This window comes from Ornithorhynchus anatinus, chromosome 1 (assembly GCF_004115215.2).
Source record: "Ornithorhynchus anatinus isolate Pmale09 chromosome 1, mOrnAna1.pri.v4, whole genome shotgun sequence".
NCBI classification, from domain to species: Eukaryota; Metazoa; Chordata; class Mammalia; order Monotremata; family Ornithorhynchidae; genus Ornithorhynchus; species Ornithorhynchus anatinus.
The window spans coordinates 184,345,557-184,361,538 of NC_041728.1; the positions used below are offsets into that span (position 1 = coordinate 184,345,557).

The window sequence follows — 15,982 nt, forward strand, 5'->3', positions numbered from 1 at the left end:
CAGAGAAGTGAAGTGATCTGCCCAAGGTCACACAGCGGACAAGTGGCGGAGCGGGGATTGGAATCCAGGTCCTCCGGCTCCCATTCACATTCAGTAGTATTTATTGAGCGCTTATTATGTGCAGAGCACTGGACTAAGCGCTTGGAATGGACAAATCGGCCAGGCCTGGGCTCTTTCCCCTGGACCATGGCTGCTTCTCTGGGCCTCAGTTTCCTCCTCTGTAAAATGGGATAAAATAATCCGATCCGAATAATCCACAGTCGATTAGACCGTGAGCCCGTCATTGGGCAGGGATGGTCTCTGTAGCGTGGCTCAGTGGAAAGAGCACGGGCTTTGGAGTCAGAGGTCATGGGTTCAAATCCCAGCTCGGCCACTTGTCAGCTGTGTGACTTTGGGCAAGTCACTTCACTTCTCGGTGCCTCAGTGACCTCATCTGGAAAATGGGGATTAAAACTGTGAGCCCCACGTGGGACAACCTGATCACCTTGTATCCCCCCGAGCGCTTAGAACAGTGCTCTGCACATAGTAAGCGCTTAACAAATGCCATCATTATTATTAGTATTATTATTACGTTCCAAGCGCTTAGTACAGTGCTCTGCCACAAAACAAGCGTTCAATAAATACTATTGAATGAATCCCGGCTTTCTATAGCTCTCAGACTGTGAATGCCCTGTGGGGCAGGGCCTGGGTCTGATATGAAGCATGGTGTATTGGAAAGAGCACGGAACCGGGAGCCAGAAGGTCATGGGTTCTAATTCCGCCTCGGCCACTCGTCTGCTGTGTGATCTTGGGCGCGCAGCGAGGTGCGGTGGTTAGAACCCGGGCCTGGGAGTCAGAAGGTCATGGGTTCCGATGCCGGCTCTGCCACCTGTCTGCTGTGTGACCTTGGGCAGGTCGCTTCACTTCATGCCTCAGTTCCCTCATCTGAAAAATGGAGACTAAGACTGTGAGCCCCGCATTCAGTCGTATTTATTGGGCGCTTACTCTGTGCAGAGCACCGGACTAAGCGCTTGGAATGGACAAATCGGTAACAGAGAGAGACGGTCCCCGCCGTCCGAAGGGCTCACGGTCTAATCGAGGGAGACGGACGGACGAGAACGATGGCGATAAAGAGAATCGAGGGGATGAACATCTCATTAAAACGATAGCAAATAAATGGAATCAAGGCGACGTTCATTTCATTAACAAAATAATGGGACCTGGACTGTGTCCAGTCCAATTAGCTTATAGCCATCCTAGCAATTGGTACAAGACCGTGAGCCCGTCAGTGGGCGGGGACGGTCTCTATCTGTTGCCGACTTGTCCATTCCAATCGCTTAGTAGAGTGCTCTGCACATAGGAAGCGCTCAGTACCCATAGTAAGAACCTAACTTATCTCCAGGGGTTGCCTATCAACCTTCATATCAAACAAAAACTCCTCACTATCGGCTTTATAAAGCCCCCCATGCCCCGGCCCCGTCCTCCCTCCCCTCCCTTCCGTCCTCCTCCATCCCGGGCCGCACACCGCGCTCCTCCGCCGCCGCTCGCCTCCTCCCCGGGCCTCCGGCCCGTCCGCCCCGCCAAAGACCCCCGGCCCACGTCCCGCCTCTGTCCTAGACGCCCTCCCTCCTCACGGCCGCCAAACTCGCTCTCTTCCCCCCTCCCAAGCCCTACCGAGCGCTCACCTCCTCCAGGAGGCCTTCCCACACTGAACCCCCCTTTCCCTCTGCTCCTCTTCCCCTTCCCATCGCCCCGACTCCCTCCCTCTGCTCTACCCCCCTCCTCACCCCACAGCGCTTGGGTATATTTGCGCATATTTATTATTCTATTGATTTTATTAATGATGTGTATAGCTATAATTCTATCTATTTATTTTGATGCTCTTGATGCCCGTCTACTCGTTTCGTTTTGTTGTCCGACTCCCCGCTTCTGGACTATGAGCTTGTTGTTGGGTAGGGATTGTCTCTATCTGTTGCCAGATTGTATTTTCCAAGCACTGCTCTACACCCAGTAAGCACTCAATAAATACGGTCGAATGAAGGAATGAGTTACCAAATCTCACAGTTATTATTATTACCCTCCTCATTCATTCCTTCATTCTCAGGCCACTGGCTGTGTGACCGTGGGCAAGTCACTTCACTTCTCTGTGCCTCCGTGACCTCATCTGTAAAATGGGGATTAACTGTGAGCCTCCCGTGGGACAACCCGATGACCCTGTATCCACCCCGGCGCTTAGAACAGTGCTCGGCACATAGTAAGCGCTTAACAAATGCCAACATTATTATTGTTACCATTATTTTTTAAATGGTATTAAGCGCTCACTGTGGGTCAGACACTGTTCTAACTGTTGGGGTAGATACAAGATAATTAGGTGGGACACGGTCCCTGTCCCACATGGGGCTCTTAACAAATACCATCATCATTATTATTATTATTTGAAAATCGTGTGTCTACCCTGGCTCTGCACAGAATGCTTGGTAAGCCCATAATTCTATCAGGATGTTTTTAGGAATTTGGGGGCTGGTTGTCTTCCTGAATACACCCCCCTTCCTCCTCCACGTTTACGGATGGATTATAATAATGTTGGGATTTGTTAAGCGCTTACTATGTGCAGAGCACTGTTCTAAGCGCCGGGGTGGATCCAGGGTCATCAGGTCGTCCCACGTGAGGCTCACAGTTAATCCCCATTTTACAGATGAAGGTCACTGAGGCCCAGAGAAGTGAAGTGACTCGCCCACAGTCACACAGCTGACGAGCGGCAGAGCCGGGAGTCGAACCCGTGACCTCTGACTCCGAGCCACGCTGCTTCCCAATACCCCTGACTCTCCCCAGCCAATTAATCAAGCCATCGTATATACTGAGCGCTTACTGTGTGCAGAGCACTGTACTGAGCACTTGAAAGATTACAATCTTTCAAGCAGATTCTGGGGAAGCGGCGTGGCTCAGTGGAAAGAGCCCGGGCTTCGGGATCAGAGGTCACGGGTTCGGCTCCCGGCTCTGCCACTCGTCAGCTGTGTGACTGTGGGCGAGTCGCTTCACTTCTCTGGGCCTCAGTTCCCTCCTCTGTCAAATGGGGATGAAGACCGTGAGCCCCACGTGGGACAACCTGATGACCCTGTATCTACCCATGCGCTTAGAACAGTGCTCCGCACATAGTGAGCGCTTAACAGATACCAACATCATCATCATTACAATAGGGCAGAGTGGGGAGAAACGTTCCCTGCCCACGGTGAGCTCACGGTCTATAAGACAGTGACCCAGCACAGACCATCCCACCTCCCTGACTTTCCTCAGTGACGCAGCGGGGACCATCCCACCCCCCGACTCTCATTCATTCAACAGTATTTATTGAGCGCTCACTATGTGCAGAGCACTGGACTGAGCGCTTGGAATGGACAATTGGGCAACAATTAGAGACAATCCCTGCCCTCCGACGGGCTCACCGTCTAATCGGGGGAGACGGACGGACAGAAACAATAGCAATAAATAGAATCAAGGACACGTACATCTCATTAACTGTGGGCCCGTCGATGGGCAGGGACCGTCTCTATCTGTTGCCGATTTGTCCACTCCAAGCGCTTAGTACAGTGCTCTGCACATAGTAAGTGCTCAATAAATACTATGGAATGAATTAACAGAATAAAGAGGGTAATACCGTCCCTGACTGTCCCCCAGTGACCCAAGCCGGCCTCCGGCCCGGGGATCTGTCCGCTCCCTCCGTCGCTGCCGGCCTTTCCAGCGGCACGACGGATTCCCGCTCCCCTCCATGGGCCTCCCGCCCCTCCATCTCCGGCCGGGCCCGCGCCCTGGGCCGAGGCTGGGATCGGGGGGTCCGGAGTTCCGTGTTCTCCCGCAAACCCAGCTCCCCTCCTTCCTGCACTCCCGGGTCCAACGGGCAGCGCTCTACGTACTCCAGGCCTCGGCCCCGATGCCAGGAGGCCCGTGACCGGAACAGTAATTATCATTATAATAAGGTTGGTATTTGTTAAGCGCTTACTATGTGCCGAGCACCGTTCTAAGCGCCGGGGGAGATACAGGGTCATCAGGTGGTCCCCCGGGAGGCTCCCAGTTAATCCCCATTTTACAGATGAGGTAACTGAGGCCCAGCGAAGTGAAGCGACTCACCCACAGTCACACAGCTGACGAGTGGCAGAGCCGGGAGTCGAACCCATGACCTCGGACTCCGAAGCCCAGGCTCTTTCCACTGAGTCACGCTGCTTCCCATTATGCTATTTATTAAGCACTTACTAGGTGCCGAGCACCGTTCTAAGCGCTGGGGTGGATATACAGTAATCAGGTTGTCCCACGGGGGGGCTCACAGGCTTCATCCCCATTTTCCAGATGAGGTCACTGAGGCCCAGAGGAGTTAAGTGGCTTGCCCAAAGTCACATAGCTGACAGGCGCCGGAGTCAGGATTAGAATCCATGACCTCTGACTCCCCAGCCTCTTTTCACTAGGCCACGCTGCTTGTCTGCATACACACACACACACACACACACAATAACTCCCCCTCCCCTTCCCTTCAAAGCCTTATTCATCTATTCAGCCGTATTTACTGAGCGCTTACTGTGTGCAGGGCACTGTACTAAGCACTTGGTGCCCCCCGATTAGACCGTGAGCCCGTCACTGGGCAGGGATGGTCTCTATCTGTTGCCGAATTGTACAATCCAAGCGCTTAGTCCAGTGCTTACATAGTAAGCGCTCAATAAATACGATTGAATGAATGAAAGGGAAGGAGCGTGGCTCAGCGGAAAAGAGCCCGGGCTTGGGAGTCAGAGGTCATGGGTTCGCATCCCGGCTCTGCCACTTGTCAGCTGTGTGTGACTGTGGGCAAGTCACTTCACTGCTCTGGGCCTCAGTTCCCTCATCTGGAAAATGGGGATGAAGATTGTGAGCCCCACCTGGGACAACCTGATGACCCTGTATCTCCCCCAGCGCTTCCAACAGTGTTCAGCACATAGTAAGCGCTTAACAAATACCAACGTTATTATTATGAAAGCACAATGCAACAGTAAACAGTGACCCTCCGTGCCCACTCCGAGCTCACGGTCTGGATTGAAGACCCACCTCCTCCAAGAAGCCTTCCCTGACTGCGCCCTCCTCTCCTCTTCTCCCGCTCCCTTCTGCGTCACCCTCACTTGCTCCCTTCATTCATCTCCCAGCCCCACTGGCCATAGCCAAGCAGCGTGGCTAGTGAAGCAGCGGGGCTCGGCGGAAAGAGGCCGGGCTTGGGAGTCAGAGGTCATGGGTTCGAATGCCGGCTCCGCCGCTCGCCAGCTGTGTGACCCGGGGCAAGTCACTTCACTTCTCTGGGCCTCCGTTCCCTCATCTGGAAAATGGGGATGAAGACTGGGAGCCCCGCGTGGGACAACCTGATGACCTTGCATCCCCCCAGCGCTTAGAACGGTGCTTTGCACCTAGTAAGCGCTTAACAAATACCACCATTGTTATTATTATTATCTATTTCTATTAATGTCCATTTCCCCCTCTGGACTGTCAGCTTATTGTGGGCAACGGAATGTGTCTGTTGACTGCTGTACTGGACTCTCCCAAGAACTTAGTCCGGTGCTCTGCACACAAGCAAACGCTCAATAAATACGACTGAATGGCCGGATGAAGGAATGAGAGGGCCGTGACCGAGTACCGAAGAGAAACGGCGTGGCTCGGTGGAAAGAGCCCGGGCTTGGGAGTCAGAGGTCATGGGTTCTAATCCCCGCTCCGTCGCTTATCAGCTGTGTGACGGAGGCAAGTCACTTCATTTCTCTGGGCCTCAGTGACCTCAACTGGAAAATGGGGATGAAGACTGGGAGCCTCCCGTGGGACCACCTGATGACCCTGGATCTCCCCCAGCGCTTAGAACGGTGCTCGGCACCTAGTGAGCGCTTAACAAATACTAACATTACTATTATCATATTAACATTATTATTAAGAGAAGCAGCTTGGCTCAGTGGAAAGAACCCGACCTTGGGAGACAGAGGTGATGGGTTCAAATTCCAACTCTGCCACTTGTCAGCCGGGTGACTGTGGGCAAGTCACTTCACTCCTCTGTGCTTCAGTGACCTCATCTGGAAAATGGGGATGAAGACTGGGATCCCCACATGGGACAACCTGATGACCCTATATCTACCCCAGGGCTTAGAACAGTGCTCTGCACATAGTAAGCATTTAACAAATACCAACGTTATTATTATTATTATTATTATTAGTTCTAATCCCAGCTCTGCCACTTGTCAACTGTGTGACTGTAGGCAAGTCACTTCACTTCCCTGCGCCTCAGTTCCCTCATCTGTAAAATGGAGATGAAGACTGGGAGCCTCCCGTGGGACCACCTGATGACCCTGGATCTCCCCCAGCGCTTACAACGGTGCTCGGCACATAGTAAGCGCTTAACAGATACCAACATTATTCTTATTATTAAAATGGAGATGAAGACTGGGAGCCTCCCGTGGGACCACCTGATGACCCTGTATCTCCCCCAGCGCTTAGAACGGTGCTCGGCACATAGTAAGCGCTTAACAGATACCAACATTACTATTATTATTATTATTATTAAAATGGAGATGAAGACTGTGAGTCTCCCGTGGGACAACCTGATGACCCTGTATCTACCCCAGCTATTAGAACAGTCCTCTGCACATAGTAAGCGCTTAACAAATACTAACATTATTATTATTATTATTACCCACACACACTTTCTCTGTGTCTCTGTCTCTTGCATCCCCTTCTCTCTATCTCTTTCCCCCCTCTCTCTCTCTTCCTCTCTCCGTCTCCCTCTCTCAGTATCCCGGCCAACCTCCTCCGGCTACATCTGTGACACCTTCCCCCGGGGGGGAAAAAGAAAAATCCAGCCGGGAAAAGATGTCATGGCAACCTTGGGGCGGGTGAACGGTGACCAAGACGGATGGATTCCCTGGTCACTATTTAACTCTCCCCCAGCGGGTTCCTGGGCCAGGCCAGACCTTGGGGCTGGGGGAGCCGTTCTTCTGTCATTACGTCGCTGATCCATCAACCTACTGTATTTATCGAGCGCTCACTGTGTGCGGGGATAATAATAATGATGAGGGTACTTGTTAAGTGCGCTTACTATGTGCCAAGCACCGTCCGAAGCGCTGGGGGAGATACAGGTTGATCGGGTCGGACGCGATCCCTCACGGTCTTAATCCCCATTTTATAGAGGAAGGAACTGAGGCCCAGAGAAGTGAAGTGACTTGTTCAAGGTCACGCAGCGGACACGTGGCGGAGCCGGGGTTAGAACCCAGGTCCTTCTGACTCCCAGGCCCGGGTTCTACCCACTAGGCCACGCTGCGGTGAACTCAGCACTTGGGAGACCGCAGTACGAGAGAGTTGACAGACACGGTCCCTGCCCACAACAAAAAGGAATAAAATAAATGTTGGTATTTGTTAAGCGCTTACTATGTGCCGAGCACTGTTTTAAGCGCTGGGGTAGACCCAGGGGTATCAGGTTGTCCCACGTGGGGCTCACAGTCTTCACCCCCATTTTACAGATGAGGTAACTGAGGCACAGAGAAGGGACGTGATTTGCCCAAAGTCACACAGCTGACAAGTGGCTGAGCCGGGATTCGAACCCATCACCTCCGACTCCAAAGCCCGGGCTCTTTCCACTGAGCCACGCTGCTTCTCCGTCATCAAGTTTAACTAACTTTGGTATTTTTTTAGGCACTGACTTTGTGCCAAACACTGCTCTAAGCCCTGGGGGTCGGGACAAGTAAATCAGGTTGGACGAAGTCCCCGTCCCACGCAGCGTTCACGGTCGAAGTAGGAGGGAGAAGAGGCATCGAATCCCCATTCTGCAGGGGAGGAAACTGAGGCTCAGAGAAGTGGAGTGGCCTGCCCAAGGTCCCACAGCAGACAAGCGGCAGAGCCGGGGTTAGAAGCCAGGTTCCTCTAGAGTGTGAGCTCGTTGTGGGCAGGAATGTGTCTGTTGGTTGCTCTATTGTATCCTCCCATGCGCTTAGTACAGTGCTCTGCACACAGTAAGCACTCAATAAATAGGATTGAATGAATGAATGAATGGATGGATGGATGAATGAAGGTCCTCTGCCTCCCATGCCCGGCCATTTTCTACTAGGTGACTCGGCTTTCCCGGAGACTTTCCGCCCTCCGTTCTCTTTTGCAATCAATGAATCAATCAGTGGTATTTATTGAGCGCTTCTTCATTCATTCAATCGTATTTATTGAGCTCTTACTGTGTGCAGAGCACCGTACTAGGCGCTTGGAAAGTACGATACAGCAATGAAGAGAGACAATCCCTGCCCACACCGGGTTTCTAGTCTAGAAGAGGGGAGGCAGGTAGCACAACAAGTAGATGGGCATCAATAGCATCGATATCGATAAAATAGAATTATAGATATATACACATCATTCTATGTGAATATAAAGAAGAAGCAGCGTGGCTCAGTGGAAAGGGCCCGGGCTTGGGAGTCAGAGGTCATGGGATCGAATCCCGGCTCCGAAGCAGCGTGGCTCAGTGGAAAGAGCACGGGCTTGGGAGTCAGAGGTCATGGGTTCGAATCCCGGCTCGGCCACTTGTCAGCTGTGTGACTTTGGGCAAGTCACTTAACTTCTCGGTGCCTCAGTTCCCTCATCTGTAAAATGGGGATTAAGAATGTGAGCCCCCCGTGGGACGACCTGATTCCCTTGTGTCTACCCCAGCGCTTAGAACAGTGCTCGGCACATAGTAAGCGCTTAACAAATACCAATATTATTATTATTATTATTATTAGTACCTGTCAGCTGTGTGACTTTGGGCAAGTCACTTCACTTCTCTGGGCCTCAGTGACCTTATCTGTAAAATGGGGATGAAGACTCTGAGCCCGATGAGGGACAACCTGATCACCTTGTATCCCCCCCAGCGCTTAGAACAGTGCTCTGCACATAGTAAGCGCTTAACAAATACCAACATTAGTATTATTATTATCATTACTAAAATAAATAGAATAATAAATATGTAGATATATAGACAAGTGGGGTGGGGTGGGGAGGGGGGGTAGAGCAGAGGGAGGGAGTCGGGGCGATGGGGAGGGCAAAAGGAGAGGAGGGAAAGGGGGGCTCAGCCTGGGAAGGCCTCCTGGAGGAGGTGACCCTCCAGTAGGGCTTTGAAGAGAGGGAGAGTCATTTTTGGTGGATTGGAGAAGGGAGGGCAGTACTATGCGCAGAACACTGTACTAAGCACTTGGGAGAGGACAATATAGCAGAGTTCCTTCAATTTATTCAATAGTATTTATTGAGCGCTCACTATGTGCAGAGCACTGGACTAAGCGCTTGGAATGAACAAGTCGGCAACGGATAGAGACGGTCCCCGCCCTCTGACGGGCTCACGGGCTGATCGGGGGAGACGGACGGACGAGAACGATGGCGATAGGTAGAGTCGAGGGGAAGAACGTCTCGTAAAAACAGCGGCGACTAAATAGAATCAAGATGGCAACTAGAGTTGGTAGGAGCGGCACGGGCTAGTGGACAGAGCACAGTCCCGGGACTCAGAAGGTCCCGGGTTCTAATCCCGGCTCTGCCACTTGTCTGCTGTGCGGCCTCGGGCGAGTCGCTCTGAGCCTCGGTTACCTACCTCATCTGTAAAATGGGGATTGACACCGCGAGGACCCCGGGGACTGTGTCCAACACGATTTGCTCATATCCCCCCCGGTGCTTAGTACAGTGCCTGGATCGTAGTAAGCGCCTAACAGATACCACAATTATTATTATACATTCCCTGCCCTCAAGGAGCTCACAGTCTAGAGGCCAGTCCGGGAGGCCTTCGCAGACTAAACCCCCGTTTTCCTCAGTTTCCCCTGCCCTCCCCGTCACCCCGACTCCCTCCCTCTGCTCTACCCCCTTCCCCGCCCCCCACCACTTGGGTATATACGTACATATCTATAATTACGACTCTATTTTTATTAATGACGTGCGTATATCTATAATTCTATTTATTTATAATGACGCCTGTTTACTTGCACTGATGTCTGGCTCCCCCCCTTTTAGACTGTGAACCCACTGTGGGCAGGGATTGTCTCTATCTGTTGCTGAATTGGACTTTCCCAGCGCGTCGTACAGTGCTCTGCACACAGTAAGCGCTCAATAAATACGACTGAATGAATGGAGGGGGAGACGGACGTGACTTGTCAGCTGTGTGACTGTGGGCAAGTCACTTCACTTCTCTGTGCCTCACCTCATCTGTCAAATGGGGATTAACTGTGAGCCTCGCGTGGGACGACCTGATTAGCCTGTATCTCCCCCAGCGCTTAGAACGGTGCTCTGCACATCGTAAGCGCTTAACAAATACCAAAATTATTATTATTATTATTATTATAAATGATGGATATAATGGACATAAGTGGGACGGGGACGGGAGGGGGGTGAAAAAAGGGGCATCTCCCCCGGACAGCTACAGCCTTGCAGTCTCCGAGCCCCCGCCCCTCTCCCGGGACCGTTGCCCACCGTGACGGGAGCGAGCGGACCATTAACCAGGGCTATTTATTAAGCGTTTTGTGCAGAGCGCTCTGCACATAGTAAGCGCTCAATAAATACTATTGAATGAATGAATACAGCACGGACCCGGGAATCATCAGGTCACGGGCTCTAATCCCGGCTCCTCCACTTGTCTGCTGTGTGGCCCTGGACAAGTCACTGCACTTCCCAGAGCTCCTTGTGGGCAGAGAATGTATAATGATAATATAATAATAATTGTGGTATCCGTTAGGCGCTTACTATGTTCCAGGCACTGTACTAAGCACCGGGGTGGATAGGAGCAAATCGCGTTGGACACAGTCCCTGGGTCCTCACAGGGTCAATCCCCATTTTACAGATGAGGTAGGTAACCGAGGCTCCGAGAAGCGAAGCGACTCGCCCAAGGCCGCGCAGCAGACAGGTGGCGGAGCCGGGATTAGAACCCGTGACCTTCCGACTCCCCGGCCTGGGGTCTATGCACTAGCCCGGGCTGCTTCTACCAACTCATCTGGAAAATAGGGATTGAAACCGTGAGCCCCATGGGGAGTCAGGGGACGTAGGTTCCAATCCCGGCTCCGCCACTCGTCTGCTGTGTGACCTCGGGCAAGTCACTTAATGTTGGCATTTGTTAAGCGCTTATTATGTGCAGAGCACTGTTCTAAGCGCTGGGGGAGGTACAAGGTAATAAGGTTGTCCCACGTGAAGCTCACAGTCTTAATCCCCTTTTGACAGATGAGGTCACTGAGGCCCAGAGAAGTGAAGTGACTTGCCCCCAGTCACACGGCTGACAAGTGGAAGAGCCGGGATTCGAACCCATGACCTCTGACTCCCAAGCCCCGGCTCTTTCCACTGAGCCACGATGCTTATCTTCTCTGTGCCACAGTGACCTCATCTGTAAAATGGGGATGAAGACTATGAGCCCCACGTGGGACAAACCTGATAATCCTGTATCCACCCCAGCGCTTAGAACAGTGCTTGGCACAGAGTAAGCACTTAACAAGTACCACAATTAGTATTCTTATTACCCTCCATCTTGGGCAATGGGGTTTTTTTTAAGTGATATTTGTTAAGCACTTACTGTGTGCCAGACATTGCTCTAAGCGGTGGGGTTAGATGCAAGTTAATTAGGTTGGACACGGTCCCCGTCCCACGTGGGGTTCCCGTTTTTAATCCCCATTTTACAGGTGAGGGAACTGAGGCCCAGAGAGGTGAAGTGACTTGCCCAAGGTCACACAGCTGACAAGGGCACGAGCCGGGATTAGAACCCAAGTCCTGACTTCAATTGGTGGTATTTGTTAAGCGCTTACTATGTGCCAGGCCCCGTTCTAAGCGTCGGGTTGCCATTGTTCTCGTCCGTCCGTCTCCCCCGATTAGACCGTGAGCCCGGCGATGGGCAGGGACCGTCTCTATCTGTTGCCGACTTGTTCATTCCAAGCGCTTAGTACGGTGCTCTGCACATAGTAAGCGCTCAATAAATGCTATTGAATGAATGAACAAGGTGATCAGGTAGCCCCACGTGGGGCTCACAGTCTTCATCCCCATTTTAATAATAATGTTGGTATTTGTTAAGCGCTTCCTATGTGCAGAGCACTGTTCTAAGCGCTGGGGTAGACACAGGGGAATCAGGTCGTCCCACGTGGGGCTCACCGTCTTAATCCCCATTTTACAGATGAGGGAACTGAGGCACAGAGAAATTAAATGACTCGCCCACGGTCACACAGCCGACAAGTGGCAGAGCTGGGATTCGAACTCATGAGCCCTGACTCCAAAGCCCGTGCTCTTTCCATTGCGCCACGCTGCTTCTCACATGAGGTCACTGAGACACAGAGAAGTGAAGTGACTGGCCCAAAGTCACACAGCTGGCAAGTGGCGGAGCTGGGATTCGAACCCATGACCTCCGACTCCCAAGCCCGGGCTCTTTCCACTGAGCCACGCTGCTTCTCTAGATTTCCAGACTTCAAGGCCTGGGTTCAAGGCCTGCTTCTCTATCCGCTAGCGCCCGGGCCCATCCCCGCGACCCCCCCAAGCAGAGGCCTTCCCACAGTGAGCTTCCCCTTTTCCCTCTGCTGCCTCTCCGCCCCCCCTTCCCCTCCCCTCCGCTAAGCCCCCTTTTTCCCCCTTTCCCTCTGCTCCTCCCCCTCTCCCTTCCCTTCCCCTCAGCACTCTGCTCATTAGTATAGATTATTTATTCCCCTATTTATTTGGTTATTGAGGTGTCCATCCCCTTCATTCTATTCATTGCCCCTGGATTCTATTTATTGCCATTGTTCTCGCCTGTCCGTCTCCCCCGATTAGACCGTAGGCCCGTCAGAGGGCAGGGACCGTCTCTATCTGTTACCGATTTGTCCATTCCAAGCGCTTAGTCCAGTGCTCCGCACATAGTAAGCGCCCAATAAATACTATTGAATGAATGAATGAATGAATATTTATTGCTATTGTTTTTGTCCCTCTGTTTCCCGTGATTAGACCGCGAGCCCTTCAGTGGGCAGGAATTGTCTCTGTCCGTTGCCGGATTGTCCATTCCAAGCGCTCAGTCCAGTGCTCTGCACCTAGTAAGCGCTCAATAAATACTATCGAATCAATGAATCCCCACTCCAAATCCAAGAATGCCGCAGGGTGGAAGCCGGACAGGCTGCTGAGCGCTTCCGGGCCCGGAGATGGAGGCGACCGGCCCCGACCGGACGTGTGGGCAGCGGCGGTCGGCGCCGGGCCAACTGACCGGTTCAACCAGGGCAGTTCCACACCTCAGGTGTCTGTGTGCTTCCCTAACATTGCCCAGGGCCGGCCAGGGCCGGATGGAGGCCAGTGGCCTTGTTCCGCACCGGACAACCCGGCGTCCAGCCGGTCTGGCCCCCGTCCGCCCCGGACACCGGATCCCCCCCAGCCGGTGTTGTTGTTTTAATAGTTGGTATTTGTTAAGCGCTTACTATGGGCAGAGCACCGTTCTAAGCGCTGGGGTAGACACAGGGGAATCAGGTGGTCCCACGTGGGGCTCACGGTCTTCATCCCCATTTTACAGATGAGGGAACTGAGGCCCAGAGAAGTGAAGTGACTCGCCCGCGGTCACACAGCTGACAAGGGGCAGAGCTGGGATTCGAACCCATGACCTCTGACTCCAAAGCCCGGGCTCTTTCCACTGAGCCACGCTGCTTCTCCACCTCCTGCCTTCCTCCCTCCCCTCCCTTCCTTCTTAATAATAATAATAATAATAACGGTGGTAAAGCGGCGTGGCTCGGTGGACAGAGTTCTTGTCCGTCCGTCTCCCCCGATCAGACCGTGAGCCCGTCAGAGGGCAGGGACCGTCTCTATCTGTTACCCATTTGTCCATTCCAAGCGCTTAGTACGGTGCCCTGCACGTAAGTGCTCAATAAATACTACTGAATGAATGAGTCAGAGGTCATGGTTTCGAATCCCAGCTCTGCCACTTGTCAGCTGGGTGACTGCGGGCAAGTCACTTCGCTTCTCTGGGCCTCAGTGACCTCATCTGGAAAATGGGGATTAACTGTGAGCCTCACGTGGGACGACCTGATGACCTTGTATCTCCCCCAGCACTTAGAACGGTGCTCTACACATAGTAAACGCTTAACAAATACCATCATTATTATTATTATTATTATCATCATCCAAGCCAATTGGGTTGGACACAGTCCCTGTCCCTGACTCACCGTCTCAATCCCCGTTTGACAGATGAGGTCAATGAGGCCCAGAGAAGTGAAGTGACTTTTTTTTAATGGTATCTTTGTTAAAGCACCTTTGGAGAAGCAGCGTGGCTTAGCCGAAAGAGCCCAGGCTTGGGAGTCAGAGGTCGTGGGTTCTAATCCCGGCTCTGCCACTTGTCAGCTGTGAGACCTTGGGCAAGTGGGACAACCTGATGACCCTGTATGTCCCCAGCGCTTAGAACGGTGCTCTGCACAGAGTAAGCGCTTAACAAATACCAACATCATCATCATTATTATTATTACAGGGTCATCAGAGTGTCCCACGTGAGGCTCCCAGTTAATCCCCATTTTCCAGATGAGGTCACTGAGGCCCAGAGAAGCGAAGTGACTCGCCCACAGTCACCCAGCTGCCAAGGGGCAGAGCCGGGAGTCGAACCCACGACCTCTTTCCACTGAGCCACGCTGCTTCCCCAAAATGGAAACAAGGCAGGGGGCACCCGGATTTGAACGGGGGACCTCTCGATGTGCAGTCAAATGCTCTACCCCTGAGCTATGCCCCCTTAGCGCGGATGCCCTCGGTTAATAATAATAATAATGTTGGTATTTGTTAAGCACTTACTATGTGCAGAGCGCTGTTCCAAGCGCTGGGGTAGATGCAAACCAATCAAGTTGTCCCACGTGAGGCTCACAGCTAATCCCCATTTTCCAGATGAGGGAACTGAGGCCCAGAGAAGCGAAGTGACTCGCCCACGGTCACCCGGCTGCCAAGGGGCAGAGCCGGGATGCGAACCCATGACCTCTGACTCCCAAGCCCGGGCTCTTGCCGCTGAGCCAGGCCGCTTCGGTTGGCATCTGACTCCCCTCTCCGCTCACCCGTCGTTTTCCTCCCTTCTCCGCTGTGCAGCAAACGCTTCGTCATCCCGCTCAAGTGTAGCTGCCCGGTCGACTTCGAGTTCCACATCACCGTCCCCCAGCCCCACCAAGCCTTCACCGTCTGCCCCATGGCAGGTGAGCTGCGGACCCCCCGCCCCGCTCGCTGGCGAGGAGCCGGGGCGAACGTCAGTCCTGCCTCTTCAGAATAACGATGGTGGTATTTATTAAGCGCTTATTAGGTGCCAGGCCCCGTACTAAGCGCTGGGCTGGATACCAGCCCGTCGGGTTGGACCCGGTCCCTGTGCCGCGTAGGGCTCGCAGTCTCATTCATTCATTCAATAATAATAATGTTGGTATTTGTTAAGCGCTTACTATGTATAATGTACTATGTACTTATACATATACTTACTATGTACTTATACGCTTACTTACTAAGCACCACGAGAAGCAGCGTGGCTCAGTGGAAAGAGCACGGGCTTTGGAGTCAGAGGTCATGGGTTCGAATCCCGGCTCGGCCACTTGTCAGCTGTGTGACTGTGGGCAAGTCACTTCACTTCTCTGTGCCTCAGTTACCTCATCTGTAAAATGGGGATTAAGACTGTGAGCCCCACGTGGGACAACCTGATTCCCCTGTGTCTACCCCAGCGCTTAGAACAGTGCTCGGCACATAGTAAGCGCTTAACAAATACCATTATTATTATTATTATTATTATGTGCAGAGCACTGTTCTAAGCGCTGGGGGAGATACAGGGTCATCAGGTTGTCCCACACGAGTCCCCTGTGTGACTTTGGGCAAGTCACTTAACGTCTCGGTGCCTCAGTGACCTCATCTGTAAAATGGGGACGAAGACTGGGAGCCCCACGTGGGACAACCCGATTCCCTTGTGTCTCCCCCAGCGCTTAGAACAGCGCTCGGCACCTAGTAAGCGCTTAACAAATACCAACATTTTTTTTTAATCCCCATTTTCCAGACGAGGTCACTGAGGCACAGAGAAGTGAAGCGACTCGCC

At 52.7% G+C, this 15,982-nt stretch overlaps 1 protein-coding gene and 1 non-coding gene across 3 annotated transcripts in view; one reads left to right on the forward strand and one right to left on the reverse strand.

The window, feature by feature from the left end:
• Positions 1-15,982, forward strand: part of CFAP221 (cilia and flagella associated protein 221) — a 111,822-nt gene that overhangs the window by 25,045 nt on the left and 70,795 nt on the right. For both annotated transcript variants that reach the window (XM_029071160.2, XM_029071167.2), the window contains exon 6: positions 15,004-15,107. In XM_029071160.2, coding sequence (XP_028926993.1) covers positions 15,004-15,107 — 104 coding nt within the window. The remainder of the gene's footprint in view (positions 1-15,003; positions 15,108-15,982) is intronic.
• TRNAC-GCA lies at positions 14,588-14,659 on the reverse strand. Its single transcript has one exon. It is a non-coding gene; the product is annotated as a tRNA-Cys (tRNA).